At 41.4% G+C, this 27,560-nt stretch overlaps 1 protein-coding gene across 1 annotated transcript in view; it reads right to left on the reverse strand.

Annotated features, from left to right (window-relative positions):
• The window catches only part of LOC126426850 (neprilysin-2-like), a 285,437-nt gene that overhangs the window by 45,270 nt on the left and 212,607 nt on the right, over positions 1-27,560 (reverse strand). The window contains exon 11 of the mRNA XM_050088871.1: positions 13,973-14,069. Coding sequence (XP_049944828.1) covers positions 13,973-14,069 — 97 coding nt within the window. The remainder of the gene's footprint in view (positions 1-13,972; positions 14,070-27,560) is intronic.

Below are 27,560 nucleotides of genomic sequence, written 5' to 3' on the forward strand. Positions count from 1 at the left end.
TTAATGCTTGCTCAATATACGGATTGAATAACATCGGGGAAAGGTTACAACCCTGTCTCACTCCCTTCCCAACCACTGCTTCCCTTTCATGACCCTCGACTCTTATAGCTGCCATCTGGTTTCTGTACCATTTGTAAATAGCCTTTCGCTTCCTGTATTTTACCCCTGCCACCTTCAGAATGTGAAAAAGAATATTCCGGTCAACATTGTCAAAAGCTTTCTCCAAGTCCACAAACGCTAGATACGTACGGTTGCCTTTCCTTAATATATTTTCTAAGATAAGTCGTAGGGTCAGTATTGCTTCACGTGTTCCAACATTTCTACGGAATCCAAACTGATCTTCCCCGAGGTCGGCTTCTACCAGTTTTTCCATTCGTCTGTAAAGAATTCGTGTTAGTATTTTGCAACAGTGGCTTATTATACTGATAGTTCGGTAATTTTCACATCTGTCAACACCTGATTTCTTTGGGATTGGAATTATTATATTCTTCTTGAAGTCTAAGGGTATTTCGTCTGTGTCATACAGCTTGCTCACTAGATGGTAAAGTTTTGTTAGGCCTGGCTCTCCCAAGGCTGTCAGTAGTTCCAATGGAATGTCCACTCCTGGGGACTTGTTTCGACTTAGGTCTTTCAATGCTCTGTCAAACTCTTCACACAGTATCCTATCTCCTATTTCATCTTCATCTACATTCTCTTCGTTTCTGTAATATTGCCCTCAAGAATATCACCCTTGTATAGACCCTCTATGTACCCCTACCACTTTTCTGCTTTCCCTTCTTTGCTTAGAACTGGGTTTCCATCTGAGCTCTTGATATTCATGCAAGTGGTTCTCTTTTCTCCGAAGGTCTCTTTAATTTTCCTGTAAGCAATATATATCTTACCCCAAGTGATATGCGCCTCTACATCCTTTCATTTGTTCTCTAGCCATCATGCTTAGCCATTTTGCGCTTCCTGTCGATCTCATTTTTGAAACGTTTGTATTCCCTTTTGCCTGCTTCATTTACTGCATTTTTATATTTTCTCCTTTCATCAATTAAATTCAATATTTCTTCTGTTACCCAAGGATTTCTATTAGCCCTCTTCTTTTTACCTACTTGATCGTCTGCTGCCTTCACTACTTCATCCCTCAGAGCTACCCATTCTTCTTCTACTGTATTTCTCTCCCTAATTCCTGTCAATTGTTCCCTTATGCTCTCCCTGAAACTCTCTACAACCTCTGGTTCTTTCAGTTTATCTAGGTCCCATCTCCTCAAATTCCCACCTTTTTTGAAGTTTCTTCAGTTTTAATCTACAGTTCATAACCAACAGCTTGTGGTCAGTGTCCACATCTGCCCATGGAAATGTCTTACAATTTAAAACCTGGTTCCTAAATCTCTGTCTTACCATTATGATTAAGTTATGCTCTGTGCAAAATTCTACCAGGCGGCTTCCTCTTTCATTCCTTACACCCATTCCATATTCACCTACTACGTTTCGTTCTCTTCCTTTTCCTACTATCGAGTTCCAGTCACCCATGACTATTAAATTTTCCTCTCCCTTCAGTATCTGAATAATTTCTTTTATCTCATTATACATTTCATCAATCCCTTCGTTATCTGTGGAGCTAGTTGGCATATAAACTTGTACTACGGTGGTAGGCGTGGGCTTCGTATCACAATAGTGCATTCACTATGCTGTTTATAGTAGCTTACCCACATTCATATTTTCCTATTCATTATTAAACCTACTCGTGCATTACCCCTATTTTATTCTGTATTTATAAAAGTGTATTCACCTGACCAGAAGTCTTGTTCCTCCTGCCACCGAACTTCACTAATTCCCACTATATCTAACTTTAACCCATCCATTTCCCTTTTTAAATTTTCTAACCCACCTGCCCGGTTAAGGGATCTGACATTCCATGCTCCGATCCGTAGAACGCCAGTTTTCTTTCTCCTGATAACAATGTTCTCCTGAGTAGTGCCGCCTGGAGATCCGAATGGAGAACTATTTTACCTCCGGAATATTTTACCCAAGAGGACGCCATCATTATTTAACCATACAGTAAAAGCTGAATGCCCTTGAGAAAAATTGCAGCTGTAGTTTCCTCTTGCTTTCAGCCATTTGCAGTATCAGCACAGCAAGGCCGTTTTGGTTAGTGTTACAAGGTCAGGTCAGTCCATCATCCAGACTGTTGCCCCTGCAACTACTGAGAAGGCCACTGCCCCTCTTCTAACTATAATGGGAAAAATTAACTTAAAAACATCTTTCCAGACAAGATATTTAGATTTGAATACACTCGCCTTTTGAATAAAGGAGAAATGTGACTGGCACACAAATTGACCTCTCAGTAGACATTGTGTTCTTACTGGGAAGAAAAATGTGGCGAAGACCGGGATGAAGACAACATCACGCCATGAATCTGGTCTCCTGAGACATATGTCACAGGGAACTGCATAGAACAATGGCAGAGTGGAAATATACAAGAGCTAGAATTGCACCTCAAAGCTGACAACTGAGCCACTTTTTGAAACACTGGAGGTGAAAGAATATCAGCATTGAGTAGAATAAAGAAAACAAATTAACTGTCACGCATTGAGCAGACGTAAAATATAGCGAAAACACGATAAAATATTGAATGTGAGTTAATAATAAAAATATCATAATGCAACATGAAAGAAATATTAAAAACATATTTGTTAGTTATAACTATAACTAGTAACAAAGACAGTAGTTGTAGTAGTAAAAAGTATTGCAAACGACTACAAGTTTTTTCTCTGCACAAAGTTTGTGACAACTTTACTTTATGTTGGAGAAGTGCAGACATACACAGTACTTTACTATTCACATTAAACACTTCAAGAGTTTTCTAAGTGGGTTTATAATCTCCTATGTAGAAATTTATGGTGGGTAATGATCCAATTCAGTTTCACGAAGAAAGATATTCATTCATCATCTTCTTAACAAAGTAACTGGATCGCTTTTCTTTTCTTTGTGTGATTGGTTTGGATTACTCCCTGCCACGAGATCCTACGTAGTATATGATCTACTAACACTGCTGCAAAACGTCTCTGAAACTGTGTATTGAAAAGATTTTATGAAATGTGTCACCTACGCCGACAGATATTTCCAGTATCCCAGTATCACTAGTCAACGATCATGGATGTTTACAAAAGACCATACAGGAAAAGGTGACCATTTCGCTTTCTGCCCTCTGCTTGTGACTGTTTCATTATGGAGATTTTGGAGCAACTGCAGTTTAATATAAATAGAAAAATTTATTGTTCTTTAGAGCTAATGAATAGACGAATATGGCCCTGCAACGCTGATTACGATTTGTAACAAAATTTTTCATCAATGAAAGTATGAAATCACAGATTCTGTTTAGTCACCCAACGTCAGTGTGGTAAAGCATTACGTACCTACTACATTAAGTATTTACGAAAGAAATGAAGCATCAGAATTAAAGTATGCATTGACTTACTCAGAAGAACCATGAACCCGTACACATTACACTATGAATAAATTTTGTTACTGTGTGACAGACTCAAACACTTCCATCTACGAGTTTGTTCGCGTGGCCATCGTTAGCAGCAAGAAGAGAAATAACTGTTTTGTGAACAAAAACAGCCTTTTCTTGCTGCACTGTACTTTATTTCTCTCAGGCGCGTTTCGTCTTTTTCACTTAAAGGCATCATCAGTGGGATCTAGATTGATACACTTGTAGATTATGAAACATATAAAAATAGAGTGAACTGCTTTATACTGTACAAATAACACGTATCAAAACAAGTTTGTATTATTCTAGATCCCACTGGTGATGCCTCAAAGTGAAAAAGGCGAAACGTGTCTGGGAGAAATAAAAAAATACAGTGAAGCAAGAAAAGGTGCATTTTATTTAGAAAATAAATACCTCCATGTGCTTCCTCATGAGACTACTCTGCAATTCGCAATTAAGTCCCCTGCAGTTGGTTCATCTAACCACCTTCGATCTATTTCGCTTCCATTCCATTCTTGAGGAGCACAAAGGATAAAACCAACATTTAAATCATTCCGTGTGAGCTCTAATTTCGCTTATTTTATTATGAAGGTCATTTCTCTCTATGTAGATGGGCGACCAGAAAATATATCCCCATTTCTAGGAGAAAGTGGGTGGTCTCGCCGCAATGAAAGGCGCCTTTGTTTCAATGAGTGCGAGCCAAAACCCTTGTATCATATACGTGACACTGTCTCTCTTATTTCGCGATAATACAAAACAGGTTGCTCTTATTTAAAATTTCTAATGTCTTCTATCAATCATACCTCATACCCCACAAAAATATGTAAGTATGGTCACTAGACGTACTGAATTTTCTAATTATTCTGTCGATAAAATGCAGTGTTTGGTTCACTTTCCCAAAAACGTTATCCATGTTATCGTTCCTTATCATGTAAACAAAATTTATTGGTCTTCTTTTAGTACTTGTTTGGGTGACCTCACACGTTATATTATTTGACATCTGCTGCCTCTTTTCGCACCATACAGATATCTTGTCTAAATCATTTTGCAATTGGTTTTGATCTTACGATGAATTTATGCGACAGTAAATGACAGTCTAGGCGTAGCGCCTTGGTCTAGTAATCAAAACATCCTGAGTCCCAGGTAGGATCATAGCCGCTATTTGAACTTAGAATGAAAATGGCAGCCGAAGACTCCCAGCATAAGAAGTCACATCTTGCCCTTGGGTAGGGAAACTGCCCCTAAAAGGCGGAAGAATCAGGAATTATCAACGGCATGAAGATGAAGAAGGCAGTGGAAACCACTGCGTGAAAGACACGTAATGTGCATCCACAAGACTTGAGAGGTCTGTAACTGTAACAGTGTGACGATGGTCTATCCATATGCAAAAGATTCCGGATTAGTCACCCCTTTGGATCTCTGGAAGAGGATTACCGAAGACATGGTGACCATGGGGAAATGACTGAACAACCAGTAACTGGGTAACTTTCTACGAGCCATAATATGGAACGTCAGAAGATTGAATGCCAGAGGGGAGCTAGAAAATCCGAAAAGGGAAATTCCAAGGCTCAGTCCAGGTATTGTGGGTTTCAGTGAAGGGCAACAAAAGGAAGAAAAGGATTTGCGGTCATATGAGTACAGTATAATATCAACAGCAGCAGAAAATAGTCTAATGGGGGCTTCGTTATGAATAGGAAGGTAGGACAGAGAGAGACTGTGAATAGTTCACTGACAGGGTTGTTCTCATCAGCATCGATAGCAATCCAACACTGACAACAATAGCTCAGGTATACATGCCAATATCATAAACAGAAGATGAAGAGATACATAACCTGTATGAGGATATTAAATGGGTAATTCAGTACGTAAGGGAAGATAAAAATCTAATGGTCATGGGAGACTGAAATCCAGTTGTAAGCCCAGAAGCGAGGGAAAGAGTTACGGTAAAATATGGGCTTGCAGTAGGAATGAGTGAGGAGAAGGATTAATTTAATTCTGCAACAAATAGCTAGTAATAGCGAATTATCTGTTCAAGAATCACAAGAGGATGAGATATACTTGGAAAAGACCAGGAATATTGGAAGACTTGAGTTAGCTTGGATGATGATCAAGCAGACATTTCCAAATCAGATACTGGATTGTAAGGAGCAGATATAGACTCAGATTACAATTTAGTACTGATTAAAAGTAGGCTAAAGTGTGAGTAGTCTAAAGTTTAAAACAGACTAGTAAGAAAGAATCAGTAAGCAAAGAGAGGTACTGAAGTACTAAAGAGTGAGGAGACACGCTGGAACTTCTCTGAGGCGACAATAAACAGCCCTGTAGGCATTTTAGTTGAAGAGGAATGGACATTTCTAAAAAGGGCAATCACACAAGTTCAAAAGAAAAAAAACGTGGATAGAAGGAAGGTCACTGTGAAGAAACCATGGGTAACGGAAGAAATACCTCAGTTCATCGTTGAAAGAAGGAGTAACAAAAACGTTCAGCGAAATTCAGAAATATAGAAATAGAACTCATGTACGAAGTGCAGGGAAGATAAGACGAAATGGCCACATGGAAAATATGAAGAGATCGAAAAATATATGATTGTCGGAAGGCCTGACTGAGGATACAGAAAAATCAACACAGCTTAAGGTGATAAAAGCAAGAACGGTAATACTAAGGGCGCAATGACAACTACACTTTTAAATGCAGAGTAAAGAACGGATAGGAGGAAAGAGTACGCTGAAAGCCTCTATGAGGGGGAAGACTTGTCTGATGACGTCATAGAAGACGAAACAGGAGTCGATAGGGAAGAGGAAGGTGTTCAAGCATTAGAATCAGATTCTAAAAGTTCTTTTTAGGACTTAAGAGCAAATAACGCAGAAGAAATAGATAATTCTCGATCGGAATTTCTAAAATCATCGGGTGAAATGGCATCAAAACGACTATTTACGTTGGTGTGCTGAGACTGGCGATATACCATCAGACATTCGAAAAACATCATCCACACAACTGCGAGGATAGCAAGGGCCGACAGGTGCGAGAATTATCGAACAGTTAACTTGACAGCTCATGCATCCCAGTTACCGACAAGATGAAGGGAAAATGAAAATGAGAATCTGTTAGATGATCATCAACTCGCAGCAGAGAGTCAGTTCTGACATTACGGCTGATAACGGAAGAAAAACTGAAAAAAATCAAATTCATAGGATTTGTCGATCTGGAAGAAGCGTCCTACAATATGAAACGGTGTAACATATACGAAATGTGGAGAGAAAGAGGGGTAAGCTATAGGGAAAGTCCATATGCACAAGAACCAAGAGGGACCAATAGGACTGGAAGGCTGATACTCGCACAAGCAATTCATGGAATTTATTTTGAAAAGACGAATTAGACACCATAGATTTGGGGGGGGGGGGGGGGGGGGGGTAGCGGAGTGTTCATTGTAGTTGACAAAAAGGTTATTGAGGTCGAATCTGAATGTGACAGTGTAGTTACCTGGTGACCTAACCGAAATCTAGTGAATTATTGGATGTTTTTACCAACCACCTGATTCCGCTGTGACAGTTCTAGGATAATTCACAGAAAGTCGACGGTCAGTAGCGCGAAAATACCCAGATCATGCAATGATAGTTGGAGGGGACTTTAGCCAACCGAGTATAGAGTGGGACGTCTGCGGATTCACTGCACAGGGTTACAGGAAGACATACGTGCAAAAGTGCTTTTGAACACGTTTTCCGAAAACTGTCTTGAGCAACTAGTTTGACAGCCCACACACAATGGAGATATCTTAGACCTTGGTAGCCACAAAGAGACCTGACCGTAGACGGTGTCAGTACAGTGATCATGACCTCGTTATAGCAACTACCGTTACTAAGGTTAATAAGTCAACCGAGAAGGCTACGGGAGAGTATTTCTGCTAGACAGAGCGGACAAGAAGTCGCTAACGTCCCACTTAGGGAAAGAGCTGACATCATTTATTTCCAGTTTGAGTACACGAAGAGGATTTAAAAGCAATGTTTAGGCGGATTGTAAATCGTGTTCTGGAGAAATATGTGCCTAGTTAGTGGATTAAAGATGGAAAAGACCTCTGTGGTCTGACAACGAAATTCAGGAAATTCTGAAAGAGTACTTGCACACTAGATTCGAAAGAGAACACACAAATGACGACAGGTAAGAGTTAGCAGAAATTAGTGCGTCCATATAAGCAATGCGCGAAGTATGCAACAACTATCAGCTTCATGTCGTAGCAAACGATCTTGCCGAGAACTTGAGAAAATTGTGGCTCTATGTGAAGTTGCTAAGCTGTCCTGATGCATCCTTGCTGTCTCTCGTTCACGAGTCTTCTGTGGCAGTTGAAGACAGCTAAGGGAATTCCGAAGTTTTAAACATCGAGTTTAAGAAGCCATTCACGCAGGAGAATCGTAAATCATACCGTCGGTTGACCATCGGACTGCCGTACGAAGGACATAGCAATTCGCATCCCTGCCGCAGAGAAACAACTGAAACAGTTGAAGGCAAATAAGTTGCCAGGTCCGGATGGAATACCACTTCGGTTATACCGTGAGTTCTCTACGGCAATGGCAAGTCATCGCCACGGCAAAGTCCCAAGCGACTGGTGAAAAGCGGACGTTACTCCTGTATACAAGACAGCTTAAGGAACGGATCAGTAAAATTACAGACCACTGTCCCTAACGTTAGTCTGCTGCACAATTCTTGAATATATTCTTAGTTCGAAAATAATAAATTTTATTGAGATGGGAAAGCTTCTCTCCACGAATCAATACGGTTTCAGAAAGCATCACTCGTGCAAAGCTCACTTTGCCCTTTTCTCGCATGAGGTCCTGAAAACCACTGAAGAGCAAGAGGGAAATTCCATGTTTCTAGGATACAAGATGACTTACGCAAAATTTCTAGTTGGTGCGATGAATGGAAGCTAACTCTAAACGTAGGAAAATGTAAGTTAGTGTGGATGAGTACAAAAAACAATCCCTTGATGTTCGGATACAGCATTAGTAGTGTCACGCTTGACACAGTCACACAGTCACATCTATTAAATATCTAGGCGCAACGTTGCTAAGCGATGTGAGGTGGAACAAGCTAGTAAGGATTGTAGTATGAAAGACAAATGCTCGACTTATTTTTTTGGGAGAATTTTAGGAAAACGTGGTTAATCTGTAAAATAACTGGCATATAGAACAAGAGTGCGAGCCATTCTTCAGTACTCGCAGAGCATTCAGGATCCGCACCACATTGGCTTAAAGGAAGAACTCGAAGCAATTCACAGGCGGGCTGCTAGACTTTTAACAGTTATGTCCGAACAACATGCAAGTATTATGGAAATGCTTCGGGAACTCAAATGAGATCCTTGGAGGGAAGGAGACGTTCTTTCCCAGGAACACTACTGAGAAAATTTAAAGGAGTGGCACTGATAAAATTTAGACGACCGGCATTTGAAACTCACTGCAGACCGATCCCACTGCTACTAACGTACATTCCGCATAAGGACCAGGAAGATTTAAGAGATTAGAGCCAGCATGGAGGCGCACAGACAGTCGTTTTTCCCTCGCTCTGTTTGCGATTTTTTGAAACAGCAAAGGAAGTGACTAATAGTGCTACAGGATACCCTCCATCACGCACTGTACGACTGCATGCGGACTATGTATGTAGATGTAGAAAATGTGTGTAAGAGAGGGATGTAGTCTTTCGACTCTACAGTTCAATCTATGTATCGAAGGAACAACTACGGAAATAAAAGTGAGACTCAAGGGTTGAATTAAAATTAAAAGTGAAACGATATCAATGATAACATTCGCTGACAACATTGCTGTCCTGAGTGGAAATGAAGAAGAATCACAGGATGTGCTGAATGGAATGAACAGTCTAACTAGTACAGGATATGGACTGAGAGTAAACCGAAGAAAGGTGAAGGTCATGAGTATTAACATAAATGAGAACAGTGAGAAACTTAACATTAGAATTGTCGATTGCGAAGTAAATGAAGTTAAGGATTTCTGGTACCTAGGCAGCAAAATGAACAATGATTGACAGAGGACATAAAAAGCTGACTATCACTGACAGAAAGGGCATTCATGGGCAAGATAGGTCCACTAATATCAAACACAGATCTTAATTTGAGAAAGTAATTTCTGAGAATGCACGTTCAAATTACAGCATTGTATGATAGTGAAAGATCGGTAGTGAAACATTGGCTGTGGAAAAACCGGAACAGAAAAGAACAAAAGCATTTGAGGTGTCGAAAATTAGGTAGATTCACAGGGTAATGAATGGGGAGGTTCTCCGCAGAATGGGTGGAATATATGCAAAACACCGACAGGAGGACGGGAGAAGATGATGGGACATCTGGTACTAGAGGGAGATTCAGAGGGTAAACACTTGGAAAACATGCAGCAAATGATTGAAAACTTAGGTTGCAAGTGCTACTCTGGGATGAAGAGCTTGGCACAAGAGATCAATTCGAGGCGAGCCGCATCAAATCAGTCAGAAGAATGATGTCTAAAAAATGGCTGCTTTGTTTGTCTCCTAATCCTTATATATGGATCAGGATCTGCAGATGGCGTATAGCACTGTCTTGGGAACACCAGATACGACTTCAGTTTTACACGACACCATTCCATCAGTTACTGTGAACTGTGAGCTGTCTCATAGGAAATGACGAATCCAGCCATATAACTGAGATGGTAGTTTATAGGCATGCAATCTGATTAGATGTCCCTTCTGCGGAATGGTTTGAAAAGCCTTCTGGAAATGCAGAACTATGGAATAAACTTGAGATCTTGAGTCGATAGCACTCATTACGTCATGCTAATAAAGAGGTAGTTGTCTAGGACAAGAACGATCTTTTCTGCATTAATACTATTTGTCAAGTCATCGTTTTCTCTGATGTAATTCATAATGTTCGAATAGAGTATACGTTCCAAATTCCTACTGAAAATAGATGTCAGTGATATGAGTCTATAATTCAGCGGATTACTCCTACATGCTTTCTTCAGTACTGGTGTGACCTGGGCCACTTTCCAGTTTTTAGGGACAGTTCTTTGACTGAGTGAGCAGTTGTACATGATTGTTAAGTATGAGTTTTTGTAATTTGAAAGGAACCTAACTGACATCGTATCTGGACTAGAAGGCTTCTCTCTATTAAGTGACAAGCTGAGTAGCTGACATTGCTCCAGTATGAATTTATACCACACTTCAACCATCTCCTGCTTGCCCCTTTCTCTGTCCAGCTCCTCCTCTCCGCTCTTCCTGTTCATCTCCTACACCCTCTCTTTCTGTCCATGCCCTCCTGCCGCTCTCTCTGCCAATCTCCTACCCCATTTCTCTGTCCATCTCCTCTTATCTCCTCTACCTGTTCATCTGCTCCCTTCCCAGTTTCTGTCCACGTCGTCCTGCCCCTCTTTCTGTCCATCTCCTACTTCCCAATTTCTCTGTCCATCTCCTCCTCTCCTCTCTTTATCTCCTACACCCCCTTTTCTGTCCATGTTCTCATGCCACTCTTTCTGTCCATCTCCTACGTCCCCCTTTCTCTGTCCATCTCCGCCTATCCTCTCTTTATCTCCTACACCCCCACTTTCTGTCCATGCCCTTCTGCCCTCTCTCTGCCCATCTCCTGTATTCCCCTCTCTCTGTTCATCTCCTACACCTCCACTTTCTGTCCATGTCCTGCCTTTCTCTCTCTCTCTATCTGCTCATCCCCCTGTCTGTATCCATCTCCTCCAGCCCTTCTGTTCAACTGATCCTTACCCCTATGTCCATCACCTACTCCCCCTCTAATTCATCTCCTCTTCCTCCATCACACTGTCCATCTCCTCCTCTCATCTTTCTCCTTTCATCTCATCCTCTCCCCTTCTTAGCCCATATTGTAATCTTTGTTTTATGTCAATTTCTCCTCTGTCTTTCCATCTCCTTTTCCCCCTATCTGTGTCCATCTCCTCTTTCCCTCTCTTTGTTTGTCCCTCTCTTCCTCACCCTTCTCTTTCGATGTTATCATCCCCATACCAATAGGAGATTGTTGTTTACTAGCTCCACAGTAATCCTTTCCAGATAATGATATGTGCATCAAGTTTGCTTCAAACTGATGCAAGGACTTAGAAGCTTTTTATCCTTGGTGTAGCCTGCATATGTGCATGTCACACATATTTTTACGCATGTTTAAATGGTATATTTAGTGACATTCACCCTGCAGTTTCGTTCTCATGCAGATCAGTGCTTATGACGTCATATTTCCTAACTATGTATTGTACAACGATATAAGTGTACATATACGCATACATACTTATGTACATACATGTATACATACACTGTTATAATATGTATGAAAGCCAGCTGCTTCGCTGCAATTTTCTCGTGTATCAGCTATTCTCGATTCAAATTATGGAATATTCACTTTGTCAGTGAAAGAGTTAATAATCAAGTTTGGTAAACCCACTTTCGTGCACTAAATACAGGTCGGTGTTAACTACTCTAACATACCAGACATTATCACACAAATGTGTAGTGTGTGTCGGCGCTCCACCTGCAATAATACCAGAATTTAAGCTGTCGAAGCCTCCCCTATCTGTTAACACGACTGTGCTGCCACCCTTTGGAGTTCTACAATTTTTTATGCGTGGTAGAATGCACAAAATAAGCTACATTGCGAGAACATGGCGCCTAAGAAACATCTATGATTGGCTGGCAGCCGGCCCCAATCAATTGACATTCTGAAGTGTCAGTCACATCCCCCATGTATACTCCATGCCCATGACACCCTTTGCATACATCATAAACAGTTATCACTACACATTTACAGGTCAGCTGAAAGAGAGTAGTGCAAACATATATATCTGCTTGGGATATATCGGTACCAATTACAGAGAATGTGAAAGATATTTTAAAGTTTCGATCATTGCCCATGTACAGTGAATCAGAAACCCACATAAGTGTGGTGTGGCACAAGTGAAAAATTTGTTGTTGTAAGTAAATATGGTGGGTCATTAACACAAGGAATTCTGTGTATTAAGAGTTTTTTCAACTGTCGATATGGTGACACAGTGTAGAGAAGATTTTGTCAGCACCTCCAAACGCCAACAGCATTCGCAGGAAAACTCGGCAATTTCAAGAAACAAGATGTTTGAGCAAAGCAAAAAGAACTAGACAGTCATATGTATCAGCAAAAACCTTGGGAGGATTCGCCTTTCGTTCTAACCCAGTCCATGAAAATGATGCATGGAGCCAGTAGGGAGAAAGAAATGCAACATCAAGTACTTGGCGTATCCGTAAAACGAAGCTTAAAATGAATCTTTACATAATTAAAATAGGAGTTCAACGCTATTTCAGATGTACAACGATGGAGCTATGGCGAAAGAAAATCTTTTTGCACATCTACGTTTTAGTGATGCAGTCTTCCACAGAATCAAAAGGTTAACCTCTACAAGACTCGAATATGGGGTGCAGAAGAGCCTTCATGCATGACTGAACATCAGTAGTGGGTGTCTATTAGTCGTGAAACATACAAAGGATTCGCCCCCTCCACTTATCCTTCCCCACCAGATCAAGGTCATCCCAGCCCTTTTCCACCCCAAGGTCAGTTCTGGGACAATCACAGAATTTTCTCCATCTCATCCTCTACCAAGGGCCATTCTTATGACATCGCAGTGAAAGATGGCTCATTTGTCCTAAGCTAAGATGTCGGGAAATCCAAAAAAGTCCTAACTGGGCACTGTGCTTTATTATTATAAACAGTCACAGCCGCCAAGCAGGCATGTGTGTAATATTTTAAACATGAAGCAGGAAAGTTTTTTATTTATTGCTGTAGCAAGGACGTTTTATTCAAACAATTTTGTATTTCAGAATGAGATTTTTATTCTGCAGCGGAGTGTGTGCTGATACGAAACTTCCTGGCAGATTAAAACTGTGTGCCGGACTGAGACTCGAGTTGGGGACCTTTGCCTTTCGCGGGCAAGTGCTCTACCAACTGAGCTACCCAAACACGACTCACGCCCCCTCCTCACAGCGTTACTTCTGCCAGTACCTCGTCTCCTACCTTCCAAACTTTACAGAAGCTCTCCTGCGAACCTTGCAGAACTAACACTCCTGAAAGAAATGATATTGTGGAGACAAGGCCTAGCCACAGCCAGGGGGATGTTTCCAGAATGAGATTTTCACTCTGCAGCGGAGTGTGTGCTGATATGAAACCTTAGAAGACGAGGTACTGGGAGCAGTAAAGCTGTGAGGACGGGGTGTGAGTCGTGCTTGGGTAGCTCAGTTGGTAGAGCACTTGCCCACGAAAGGCAAAGGTCCCAAGGTCGAGTCTCGGTCTGGCACACAGTTTTAATCTGCCAGGAAGTTTAATTTTGTATATAAACATCGTTATGCCGAAAGATAATTGTCAGCTGGTACAGAGAGATCAGAATAAAACAAGCATTGCTGAACAAACAAGATGTGTAGACAATACTGAGGTTCCACTTACAGGCAATGCATATGTTTACATATTGATTTGTCATGACTTACCTTCTCATAGAAGTGGTCCAGCTTGCTGTCATCCAGCAACTCATCAGGATAGGCGATGTGGGCGACCATGGACTTGGTCTTCTCTAGCACCTTCTTCCTAAACATTGAATCACACCACATTATATTATACACTGATCAGCAAGAACAGTATGACCACCGACCTACTATCAATATAAATCCAGGAGTGTCAACTGGCGAGGAATGACTGCTAGTCAGACACACACATGGTGCATGTAGTATCAGTGAGTGTGCTGTACGTGTGTAGAATGGGAAAGGTGCACGATCTATCTGAGTGTGACCAAGGGTAGACTGTGATGGCCCAGAGGCTCGAGATGAGCATTTCGGAAACTACATTACTTGTATGGAGTTCGAGAAATGGTGTGGTGAGCGTCTTCCACAGATGGCGAAACCAAGGTGAAGCCATTTCGCAGACACGTCTCATTACAGACGTTGGACATCGTAGGAACTGTGTAGGGGAACTGTGGCAGAAATAACCATCAGTCTTAGATGCTCGGAAAAGCACAAGTGCGCCTGAACACAGAGTGCGCCCAGCAGCCGACGACTCCAGCACGTTTAAATTTGACATCACGACATTGGGAACTATGACTGGAATGGACATGTGAGCATAGGCACTGGGCATTGGCACAGTGGCAGAACATTACACGGACTGATGAATCGCAGTACCTTCTTCATGATGTGGGAGCCTGTCATCTTCCAGGGGGACAGCACGTCGGCACCTGTACTGTGGCTGGCAGTGGCTCCATTATGTTCTGTTATAGCCAATCAGTGAAAACTGTCAGGATCTGTTAGATCTCTGGACGAGTAGGTGACATCAGAAATGAAGAAATAAATCATTTCAGAAAGGGGGAAAATGGACCTTATCGACTTACCTTCATCTGCATACATACTAAGCAGTCTGTAATACAGTGCATGGTGGAGGGTACCATGTACGACTTCTAGTCACCACTTTCCTGTTTTCCTGTCAAATGGAGTAAGAGGAAACTGAATGTTTTTGTACGAACCCTGATTTCTCTTAACTTATCCCTGTCGTTCCTATTAGAGATGTACAGTCTGTGAGTAAAAAAAGAAAATGACGCACCATGAAGGAGTTATCCAAACAGGATGGAATTGGTAGACGTTCTGTACATGTACAGACAAGGAAATGTATTAAAAAAAAACGAGATAATTTATTCAAGAGAGTATCATAAACTGAGGAGTTCAATAATGCGTCAGTCTAGCTCTGGCTTTTATGCAACCAGTTATTCGGATTAGCGCTGATTGATTGAGTTGTTGGATGTCCTCCTGAGGGATTTCGTGTGAAATTCTGTCCAGTTGGTGCGTCAGATCGTTAAAACCTGGCTGGAGGAGCCTACACGTAATGGTCCAAGTGTTATCAGTTGGGATAGATCCGGCGACCTTCCTGGCCAAGGTATGGTTTGGCATGTACGAAGATTAGCAGTAGAAACTCTCGTCATGAGCAGGAAACGAATTATTGGCTGAAATGTAAGCCCAGGATGGCTTGCCATGAAGAGGAACATTACGGGGGACAGAAACAGTCGAAATACCGCTGAGCTGTAAGGGCGACGTGGATGATAATCAAAGCAGTCCTGCTACGAAAAGAAATGACACACCAGACCATCACTCCGTGTTGTCCGGCCAGTTGGACAGAATTTCGCACAATATCCCTCAGGACGACATCCAACAACTCAACCTATCAGTGCTACACCGAATATCTGGTTGCATAAGAACCAGAAGTAGACAACGCATTATTGAATTGTTCAGCAATACTAAAAGTGGCAATAAATGACATCTACTTTATAAAAAAAAAAAAAAAAAAAAAAAAAAAAAAAAAAAAACAGAATTCAGCAAAAATATCTCCGAAATTGGCGGAAAACAGAACCCAAATTCGCAAAACATAAGACCAAATTTCGAAAAAAATTAAAACCTAATTGCTTAATTAAGAACTACATTCCTGAAACTGGAAAGGTTTATGTGATGAATGCCTTGATCTAATGGTTCCAAACTGATACTTCTGCTATTTGCATACCAGCAGGATGTGTGGATCAAAATTTTATCCTTGTGCGAGCTTATTTTCAGTACGAGAGAGAGTTGTACCTCGCTGTACTTCTCAGATTCGCTTCTAGAAGTTTAACATACTTTCTTATTTCATTTTTAAATCACGTCATTTACTTTTTATTTGCTGTAGGCCACTTCTGAAATTACACTCGCTTCTGACAGTGGCGGTCAGGTCGAAGCCAACGTGTCTATGTATGACCTGGTGCAATATTATGAGAAGCAGCCACTCTCTAGACCCGTACCACTCAAACTCCTGGAAGCATGGTGTCTTGAGCTCGTTGGATATATTGTATTGGTGCATGAGTTCATAGCGTTTTTCCATAAGTACTGCAGATACACGTAACAGAGACTTTAGCCATCGATAATTTATTCTCCTTCACTATTTACACTCTGACGACGTTGCGTTATCGTTTCGATTCCGCGACTGTAGAAATCACGTCTCAAGACGAACACGTTGTCGAGCTATGTTTGGAGTTCATTTTCATCCAGAAAGAAAGTTCCTTGATGATAGCTCGAAAGAGAGCGGAAAATGTGAAAATCTGAGGTCGCAAGATCAGGTGAATAAGGTGCGTGCTGAATGACTTCCCAGCCCAATTCCTTTATAGTGTTTTTTGTCAGTCTAGCAATTAGCCGGCGACTGTTATCTTCGAATAGCCTTACTTCACGCACTCTTCCTGGTCGTTGTTCTTGGACTGCGTCTGCAAGATGTCTCAGTTGCTGACAGTAAAAATTGCAGCACTGAAGTTTACATCTTAGAGAAGCAATTCGTAGTACGTCACACTGTCGCTGTTCTGCTACATGCATAACACTATCTTTTACGGATGCGCACAGGCCTTTATACATTGTTTGACCTCAGTGATTCCCTTCTTTTGCTTATGTTACCAAAAAGACACAATTACATACCACCAGAAATGATATAGGACAGAAATGGTCAGTGTTGTCAGTAGAGGGGCAAGACAGATTCAGAGCCATCTTGTGGGTTGCCTACATCAGGGGTAGATATGCACACAGGAGCGAACCTGTTCTCCTTTGATTGACAGGTATGTAACATATTGCTCTGTTAAGTGCTTTTCCATATGACCACACTTAACCTATTGTTCCCCCAACCCCTCTGACTCGATTCCTCTCTCACGAAGGGAGTGATTGACCATTTTGTTATCGCAGGTTGCCTACATCAGGGGCGAACCTACTGTTCTCCTTTGATTGACAGGTACTAAACCTGTTGTTCTGTTAAGTGCTTTTCCATGTCACCCCCATTTCCTTTTGATTGACAGCCACTTAAACTTAACCTATTGCTCCCCACCCCCACCCCCCTGCCCACCCCACCATCTCCCCCACAACCCCGTTTCCCTCACAGCTACAGGTACACTTTCAGGTCTGAGTTATTAGAATAGGCCCTCTCTCACACTTATCAATATGATTGACTACTTAATAAAATTGTTCAATTAGTTAACCTCTCTGGTGGGAAAGGGCCACACTCCCCCTCCCCCCCCCCCCCCGCCACGCCTCCCTGGCGGGAAGTTCAAATTCCATCAGGACAATGCAACCTCTACTAACCTAAGAACATGGTGGTAAGAAAGGGCACCTCCTCTAATCTAACTCATCAGACCGCCACCCCTTCCTAGGAATTGATGGCAAAAAGACTCAGTTGATTTATCATTTGGAGGGTATTCGATTGTAGTGTATGGAATACTGGTCAAACAATTTAGACATTTTGTGGAAAATTGTTTATTTAAACAACTTAGCACATTCAAGGCATTGTATGGAATATATGGAAATTGGTGGAGAGGAAAGATCTCATAACAGGAAATTCAAGAGTATATTATTTATTTATAAAAGAAAGTCAATTTGTGGGGGTTGGATTTCCCTTGCTCATCATTCCCTGCTGTCTGGAAACACGTAGGTCTTGTAAGAAGTAATTACATGCAGCAAACATGATGCATAACCAAATGTTTGGCACTGTACTCTCGGTGTCTTAACCTAATGTTTGGGCCTTTGTCAGCGCTTAAACTATTGTGCTGTTAAGTGGTTTTCTGTGTCACACCCATTTCCTTAAAATATTCTACTGCCATTGATATCAAATTAAGTAATTAGTTATGTCCTCCTACCATTTCCTGGTACATTTGTCGAATTTCACATCCTTTAGAACGCCATTTCTGGAGCATTCTTCTTTGCTACACACCCCCTTAAAATATTATACTGCGTTTTACGTAAAAATATGCAAATTAACCTAGTGTTCTGCACTTAACCTGCTGTTGTGCTCCATGTCACCCACTCATGCCCTCCCTCCCATTCACTACTGTACTGCTAACACCACACTGATATAAAAATTTACGCAAATTAATTAAATTGGTATTCTTCACATGTATGGGGTAGTTTTTCTTAATTCGCAGCTTTATAAATCAAGGTACGACATTACCTCTGAATGATGTGGTTTTTTCTATCAAGACAAATGCCAAGACAGTGATCACTGGAGTGTATATTAATAGACCAGCTCTCCAGTTACTCGAAGCCCACAATGCAACCTCGTTCTAAGATCAGTGAATTTTGAAAGTGATTCGCGTAAGGGACATGGTATGTAAGCAGTATTTGCGATCCCCTCACCCAACCCCAACTAGATATTTCTATAGTACATTTAATGTATTGTGACTCGATTCCATATCAGGGCTCTGCGATATATCTACTGAGCTATAGGCAATGACTGATTGAGAAGGAATACAAGCAGTAGTAGTAGATGATGTGCTGATTGAAGTCATAAAAAAATGTACACAAGCTTTTCAGATATCTAGTGTTACACTACCTGCTAGAAATGATGTCCATTATTCGGCATCAAGTCTTTCCATTCACCCACACACCTGCGTCGGATCACACCCACAGGTGAACCATATATCTGGCACTCTCATATCTCAAAACGGGACATTGTTCTCGAATATGTTTGCTACAGTAAAATTCCAATGTTGTTTTAGTCACCCCGTACGCATCTTGCAACTGTTCCCATTTCTACAGCTTAGTACATGTGATATTTCCAGTTTAAGTCGGAACTGAGCAGAATTCAGAGAAAGACATATACACCACCCTCTGCAACCCATGTAGAAACAGAACTACCTGAGTTAGTGCAACAGGACCATGTTTTAACCATTCGGTGGAAATGCATTTAATGTGGTACATCTTAAACTAGATACAGATACTACAGTTTGAAGTAAATCTGTGTCCATTCAAATCCATCAGCCCAACATGCTATCATCATTATTCTGGACCATCCAACATTGAAAAATAACGAATTATAAAAGCTCCACTAACTTCATCAGATATAGAACTCACCTAAGCGCCATTGCGCACACGATGACACTTGGCTGTGATGTGGATCTGGCGCAGAGAGAGAGTTGTCACGATGCTTCCCAGCCTGGAATTCCTCCTAGCATTCCTAACATGACATCCAGTCCATCGTCGAATTTACCTGTCAAACTGCTACTGTTGCTTTTGCAGGATGATCCTATTAAATATGCAGATTTTGATTCATTGCTGAGGTCAGTTTAAGGTTTCATCACCCATAATGTAGGATGATGACCTTATCCCACAGACTATACTGTAACTCACAGAGGCGCACCCTGTGACCCAGTGTTTTTGTTTGAAACATTGTTTTCAAACACGTTTTGTACACTGCCTTTCATTTGTTTGTCTGCCACGACTATGAGGTATGTCTCAGGTCCTAAACGGACGTCTTAAATTGGAACGATCAGATGTGTTAAGCTGTAGAAATGGGAACAATTGCAAGATGCATAGGGGGTGACTAAAACGACGTTGGAATTTTACTGTAGCAAACATACTCCAGAGTGGTGTCTCGGTTCGAGATATGAGAGTGCCAGAAATATGATTCACCTGTGGGTGTGATCTGACACAGGTATGTGGTTGAATGGAAAGACTTGATTCCAAATAATGGACATCATTTCTAGCAGGTAGTGTAACACTAGAGATCTGAAAAAAGCTTGTATACATTTACTTACGACGTCAATCAGTACATCATCTACAACTACTGCTTTTATTCTTTCTCAATCAGTCATGGTCTATAATTCAGTTGATATATCCTAGAATGTCTGATACAGTATTGAGTCAGAATACATTACATGTACTATAGAAATATCCAGCTGGGGTGGGGTGAGGGAGTCGCAAATACCACTTACATGACACGTCCCTTAGGCGAATCACTTTCAAAATTCAGTGATTTTATAATGAGATTGCATTGCGGACTTCGAGTAACTGGAATGCTGATAGCATACACTCCAGAGACCACCGTCTTGGCATTTGTCCAGTTAGAAAAACCACCTCATTCAGAGGTAATGTCGTACCTCGATTTATAAAGCCAGTGTACCTTTTAACATGGATACTTATGTGCACCTGTAGAAGCATGACCACTTGTAACAGTAACATACAGTAGTTGTTGGGATCAAGCTTTTTTAATATGTGGCTGATTGCGTCTCTATTTCTAGGACACAGTGGTACAACTTAACCCATGGTTAATTTTCTCTCAGTATTATTTTGTATCGCCAGCGATCGGTTATTGACGAATTATTATAGTTAGTAGTAAGGGGTGTGTGATATGTTCGCATTTGAGCATCAGGCTTATAAAGTATGTGTTTGTGTTCCGACATGTGTAAAGGAAATGACTATGTCCAGTTGTAAGGAAAATTTTGGATCTGACGTGGAGTACTGTGATAGCATGGGAAGAGTATGTCGATTCATAAGAATGGAACTGATACTTCTATTTCCAGAGCCACAGCCATCAACAGAGTGTATTTCCGATACTTCGCTCATTGTCGAATGTTGTTCAAATGAGACCCACAATTGTAACATTTAGTTGTAAGTACAGGGATAAAATATATATGTGACCTATTTCTTAGGATAAACATTCAACCTGTACATGCTCGGCTTGCACCGCCGGTGACCTGTGCGGGTGTGATTCACATTTCCTCTTAGCAGCAGGAGCTGTCAGACTGGTGATGCCTGTTGGAGTGTAGGGATGTAGAAGAATTAACTGTGTTGTCCCCTAGACGACCGAATAGCGAACTAATACTTTGTATATGTTGGATAGCGTTTCGTGATTCCATGGAAATTTTAGATGATTGAATATGGACGTGCGTTTGAGCTGGATCGTTATTCCCGCCCATGTAATTTGTTCGGGTGACTGCTTCTGCATATTCAGCCCCTTTATTTGGTTCAGAGAAGATCGACTGTGGTGTGTCCATTTAGCATGTTGAAGACACGTTTGCCGGTTCTCTAGATATGGGAAACACTTTAGCTGACCTTGTAAATTATGGGGATGATTTGGAATCTACTACATCACTGACATCAGTATTCGAGAGTGGAAATATCAGTTTCCTCTATTTGTTTCGAGTTGCTGAGGAAATGTCTTCACGGACATAACAAATTTCTAGCTAGTCAGTGGTTTACAGCTCTCCCCACGTAGCTAAAGTTTTGGATTTGAGAGAACTAATTTACAGTCTATATCTTGGAAATTATGTTGCGCTAGCGATCATTAGGATGCTGCCTAGAGTTTCATATCGAGAAATACCACGATAATGGTATAATGTTATGGCAAACCATGCGAAAAAATACATGTGTTCCTGTAGTTGCTGAGTCTGGAGATGTGTGTAGAAAAGCGAGCAGGCAAGGAAGCAGGTTCGAAGTAGAAACAGTAACGTATTTGTGCCCTGGGAAAACGATCCCGAATTTGTAGAACAGTTCTGAGAGCGACTTTGGTCCACTGTGGGTGCTCTGGTCGTGTGTTGGGGTGGATGAGTTGTGATCGTTGGCTGCAGTAAAATTCTAGTGGTGAGAGGATTATATATATCATACTGCCCGTATTTGCGGTATATGTATGAATAATGTAAAAGGAATGATTTTGTTTGGCACAGGATACAAATTGTATGTTTACTACATCAACGGGGTACACGGTGACATATGGCAAGGTTGGAGATCGGTTTCGCCCGCTAATATTGAAACTCCTGTCCTTGGTGGGAGAGCAGTGTATCCGAGCAAGAGACTTTCCGTATTTGACGTTATGTAGGGTACACAGTGATATAATGATGAGTCGCAGGTCTCTTTCACTTTCTAATATTCAAGCTCCTGTCCTTGGTGGGACAGCAGTGTACCCGAGTGGGCTTCGTGGTGTTGCTCCAGTCACGCTGTGTAGTTAAGAACTGTTTGACGCGTCTCTCATGTTGCGTGAGGAACAATGCACCCTGTGATATTCTGGGAAGCATTGGAACATCTCTCTCGGTGCTCCACCGCCCCACAGCTATGCATCATCTCGAATGGGACCAGTGTGAGCGAGCCGAGAGGTTCTGTGATGTCAGTATAATACTGGAAGAATTCTAACTGTATACACGACAATGGACCCAACTTTCACCTGCAGCGGTGAGGGCTCGTGGTGGCTTGCGTCCGGCGGTGGCTCGTGGTAACGGCGGCGGTTGCGGTGGGGGCGGCGGCGGCGGCGGCGTCGAGTGGCAGGATGTGTGCTTTATTAGCAATCTTTTGTCTAAGCTATATTTCATCGGTTTCACTGACCAATAGGATTCTGCGAATTAAGAAATACTACCCCATACATGCGACGAATACCAATTCAATTAATTTGCATAAATTTTTTACATCAATGTGGTATTAGCTGTACAGTAGTGAATGGGAGGAACAGCGTGAGTGAGTGACATGGAGCAGAACAGCAGGTTAAGTGCCGAACACTAGGTTAATTTCCATAATTTTTATTTAAAACACAGTACAAAAGTTTAAGAGGGTGTGTGGCAAAGAAGAATGCTCCAGAAATGGCGTTCTAAAGGATGTGAAATTCGACAAGTGTACCAGAAAATGGTGGGAGGACATAACTAATTACTAAATTTGGTACCAATGGCGGTAGAATATTTTAAGGAAATAGGTGTGACATGGAGAACCACTTAACAGAACAATAGGTTAAGTGGCTAAAATGGCTCTGAGCACTATGGGACTTAACTGCTGAGGTCATCACTCCTCTAGAACTTAGAACTACTTAAACCTAGCTAACCTAAGGACATCACACACATCCATGCCCGAGGCAGGATTCGAACCTGCGACCGTAGCGGTCATGTGGCTCCAGACTGTAGTGCCTAGAACCGCTCGGTCACTCCAGCCGGCAATAGGTTAAGTGCTGAGAAAGGCCCAAAGATGTTAAGACAGCCAGAGTACAGTGCCAAACATTAGGTTATTCATCATATTTGTCCCATGTAATTACTTCTTACAAGACCTCATCTTTCCAGACATTAGGTAATAAATAGCAAGAGAAATCATACCCCACAATTTGATTTTTTTTATATAAATATACAATATACCCTTGATTTTCCCACTATGAAATCCTTCCACATATTCCATGCAATGCCTTGACTCCATTAAATTGTTTAAATAAAAAATATTCCACATAATGTCCAAAATGTTTAAGCAATATTCTATACACTACAAGTGAATACCCTCCAAATGATAGATCAACTGAGTCTTTTTCCAGCCAGTTCCTAGGGAGAGGTGGCAGTCGGATGACTTAGGTTAGGTGAGGTGCCCTTATTCCCACCATTTTCTTAGGTTAGTAGAGGTTGCATTATCCTCATGGAATTTGAGCTTTTCACCTGTGGGGTGTGGCACTTTCCCACTGGAGAGGTTAACTAATTGATCAATTTAATTAAGTATTCAATCACTGATAACAATAAGGGCAGGGGGCCTATTCCAATAACTCATACCTGAAAGTGTACCTGTAGCAGCGAGGGGGAGTGTTTGGGGTAGGGGGGGAGGGGGCCAATAGGTTAAGTGCCTGTCAGTCAAAAGAAAATGGGGGTGACATGGAAAAACACTTAACAAAAATTTGGTTCAAATGGCTCTGAGCACTATGGGACTTAACATCTGAGGTCATCATGCCCTAGAACTTAGAACAACTTAAACCTAACTAACCTAAGGACATCACACACATCCATTCCCGATGCATGATTTGAACCTGCGACTGTAGCGGTTGTGCGGTTCCAGACTGAAGTGCCTAGAACCGTTCGGCCACCAGCAGCCAGCAAAAGCACTTAACAGAACAATAGGTTAAGTATCTGTCAGTCAAAGGAGAACAATAGGTTAAGTAGGTGTCAATGAATGGGGAACAATAGGTTAAGTACCTGTCAATCAAAGGACAACAATAGAATTGCCCCTGAGTGCATACCTACCCCTGATGTAGGTAACCCACACTAACGAAATGGCCTGGCACTCTCGTCCTAAGGGGAGAGGGGAATGGGGTGGGGTAGGGAACAATAGGTTAATTGTGATGACATGGTAAACACTAACAGAACAGTAGGTTATGTACCTGTCAATCAAAGGAGAACAATAAGTTCGCCCCTGAGTGCATACCTACTCCTGATGTAATCAACCCACAAGATGGCTCAGAATGTGTCTTGCCCCTCTACTGTTGTCCACGAGTCAATTGTTGATAAGCAAGCAGAGATACATGTTATTCCAACCTCTGATTTTTGTGATTTTACCTTAGAGCACAATGTAGCCATACACCTGGATTTTGAAACTTCTCCATTGAATGCAAATGTCGCATGATGGCCCAATGATAACAGTTCATCATATTTTCCAGTTCTCACCTCAGGATTTTCATCAAACTACGAAGGTCTCTCTGAATGTGGAGTCACTTATGTCAAAATGATTCTTCTTAAAAAGAAAAAACAGTTTCCTTGTCACGCTATGTCCAATAGCGTTATGACCATACAAAGCACATACTGTATGTTCCTGGCTGCTGTCACCCCTCTGTTGAAATCAAACTCAAGAATACGTCAGAACTGTTCCGATTTCTCCAGTTGGTTCTCTACTTTCTGTGTTCCACAGCTCCACTCACTATTTCCAACTGATAAAATGACAATTTGTAACTCAAATAGCAACAATGAACTACAAAAAAATGGCAGTCGGTAAATAAACGCATACCTCCCCCTCATTTTTACTTGGGTCATCAGTCTACTGACTGGTTTGAAGTGGCCCATCATGAATTTCTCTCCTGTGCCAAACTCTTCATCTCAGAGTAGCACTTGCAACCTACGTGCTTAGTTATTTGCTGGATGTATTCCAATGTGTGTCTTCCTCTACAGTTTATACCATCAACCGCTCCTTCTAGTATCATGGAAGTCAGTCCCTGATGTCTTAACAGATGTCCTGTCATCCTGTCATTTTTGTCAGTGTTTCTCACATAATCCTTTCCTCTCTGATGCCTCAGTCCTTACCGCATTGGTGCACCTAACTTTCAAAATTCGTCTGTAGCACTACATCGCAAATTGCTTCAGTTCTTTCCTGTTCCTGTTTTCTCACAGTCCGTGTTTCACTATCATACAATGTTATGCTCCAAACGTACATTCTCAGAAGTTTCTTCAGCAAATTAAGGAATACGTTTGATACTATAGGCTTTTCTTGGCCAGGAGTGTCTTCTTTGCCACTGCTAGTCTGCTTTTGGTGTCCTCCTGACTCCAACCGTCATTGGTTATTTTACTGCCTAGGTAGTAGAATTCCTTAAATTCATCTCCTTCGTGACCATCAATCCTGATAAGTTTCTCGCTGTTCTCATTTTTGCTATTTCTCATCACTTTTTCCATTCTTCGATTTACTCTCAGTCCACATTCTGTACTCATTAGACTGTCCATTCCATTCTTCTTCAATTTCACTCAAGACAGCAATGTCATCAGTAAATCGTCTCATCGATGCCCTATCACCTTGAATTTTAATTCCACTCCAGAGCCCTTCTTTTAATTCCATTATTGCTGCTTCGATGTACAGTTTGAACAGTAGGGGCGAAAGACTACATCCCTGTCTTACACCCTTTTCAATCCGAGAGCTTCGTTCTTGGTCGTCCACTCTTATTATTCCCTCTTCGTTCTTGTACGTATTGTTCATTACCTGTCTCTCCCTACAGCTTACCATTTTTCTCACAATTTCGAACACTTTGTACTATTTTACATTGTCTAACGCGTTTTCTGGGTCAACAAATCCTATGAACGTGACTTGATTTGTCTTTAGTCTTGCTTCCGTTATCAATCGCAACGTCAGAATTGCCTTTCTGGTGACTGTACCTTTCCTGAAGCTAAAATGATCGTCACACATCCTCAATTTTCTTTTCCATTCTTCGGTATATTAATCTTATGAGCAAATCTGGGTACATGAGCTGTTAAGCAGATTGTGCGATACTTCTCGAACTCGTCAGCTCTTGCAGTCTTCAGGATTGTGTGAATGATATTTTTCCGAAGCTCAGTCGGTATGTTGCCAGACTCATACCTTCTACACATCAACGTGAATAGTCGTTTTGTTGCCACTTCTCTCAATGATTTTAGAAATTGTGATGGAATGTTATCGATCCCTTCTGCCTTATTTGATCTTAAGCCCTCCAAGACTCTCTTAAATTCTGATTCTAATACTGGATCCCCTATCACTTCTAAATCGACTCCTGTTTCTTCTTCTGTCACATCAGACAAATCTTCCCCCACATAGAGGCGTTCAATGTACTCTTTCCATCCACCCGCTCTCTCCTCTGCATTTAACAATGGAATTCCAGTTGCACTCTTAATGTTACCTCAATTGTTTGTGGTTTCACCGAAGGCTGTTTTGACTTTCCCACATGCTGAGTCAGTCCTTCCGACTATCATTTCTTTTTCGATATCTTCACATTTCTCATGCAGCTATTTCGCCTTAGATACCCTGCACTTCCTGTTTATTAAATTCATGAGCGACTTGTATTTCTGTATCCCTGAATATTCCTGAACATTTTTCTACTTCCTTATTTCATCAATCAGCTGAAGTACTTCTTCTGTTACCTATGGTTTCTTCGCAGTTACCTTCTTTGTACCTATGTTTTCCTTTCCAACTTCTGTGATAGCCCTTTTTAGAGAGGTGCATTCCTCTTCAACTGTACTGCCTACTAGACTATTCTTTATTGTTGTATCCACAGCCTTAGAAAATTTCAAGCATATCTTGTCATTCCTTAGTACTTCCGTATCCCACTTCTTTGCGTACTGATTCTTCCTGACTAATGTCTTGAACTTCAGCCTACTCTCCATCAGTAATGTATTGTGATCTGAGTCTGTATCTGCTTCTGGGTACACCTTACCACCAGGTATCTGATTTCAGAATCTCTGTCTGAGCAAGACATAATCCAACTGAAATCTTCCCCTATCACCCTGCCTGTTCCAAGTATACCTCCTCCTCTTGTGATTCTTGAACAGATTAATCGCAATTACTAGCTGAATTTTATTACAGTACTCAATTAGTCTTTCTCCTCTCTCATTCCTTGACCCAAGCCCATATTCTCCTGTAACATTTTCTTCTAGTCCTTCCCTTACAACTGCATTCCAGTCCCCCATGAGTATTAAAGTACTTGCGTATTGTATTACCGTACTTTCTGTGTCTTTTAATCTTCAGCTTTCGACGTCGGCATTTATACCTCAACTTCGTTGCCGATATTGGTTTGCTGTAGATTGTG

The sequence above is a fragment of the Schistocerca serialis genome, chromosome 11 (assembly GCF_023864345.2).
Source record: "Schistocerca serialis cubense isolate TAMUIC-IGC-003099 chromosome 11, iqSchSeri2.2, whole genome shotgun sequence".
Taxonomy (NCBI): Eukaryota; Metazoa; Arthropoda; class Insecta; order Orthoptera; family Acrididae; genus Schistocerca; species Schistocerca serialis.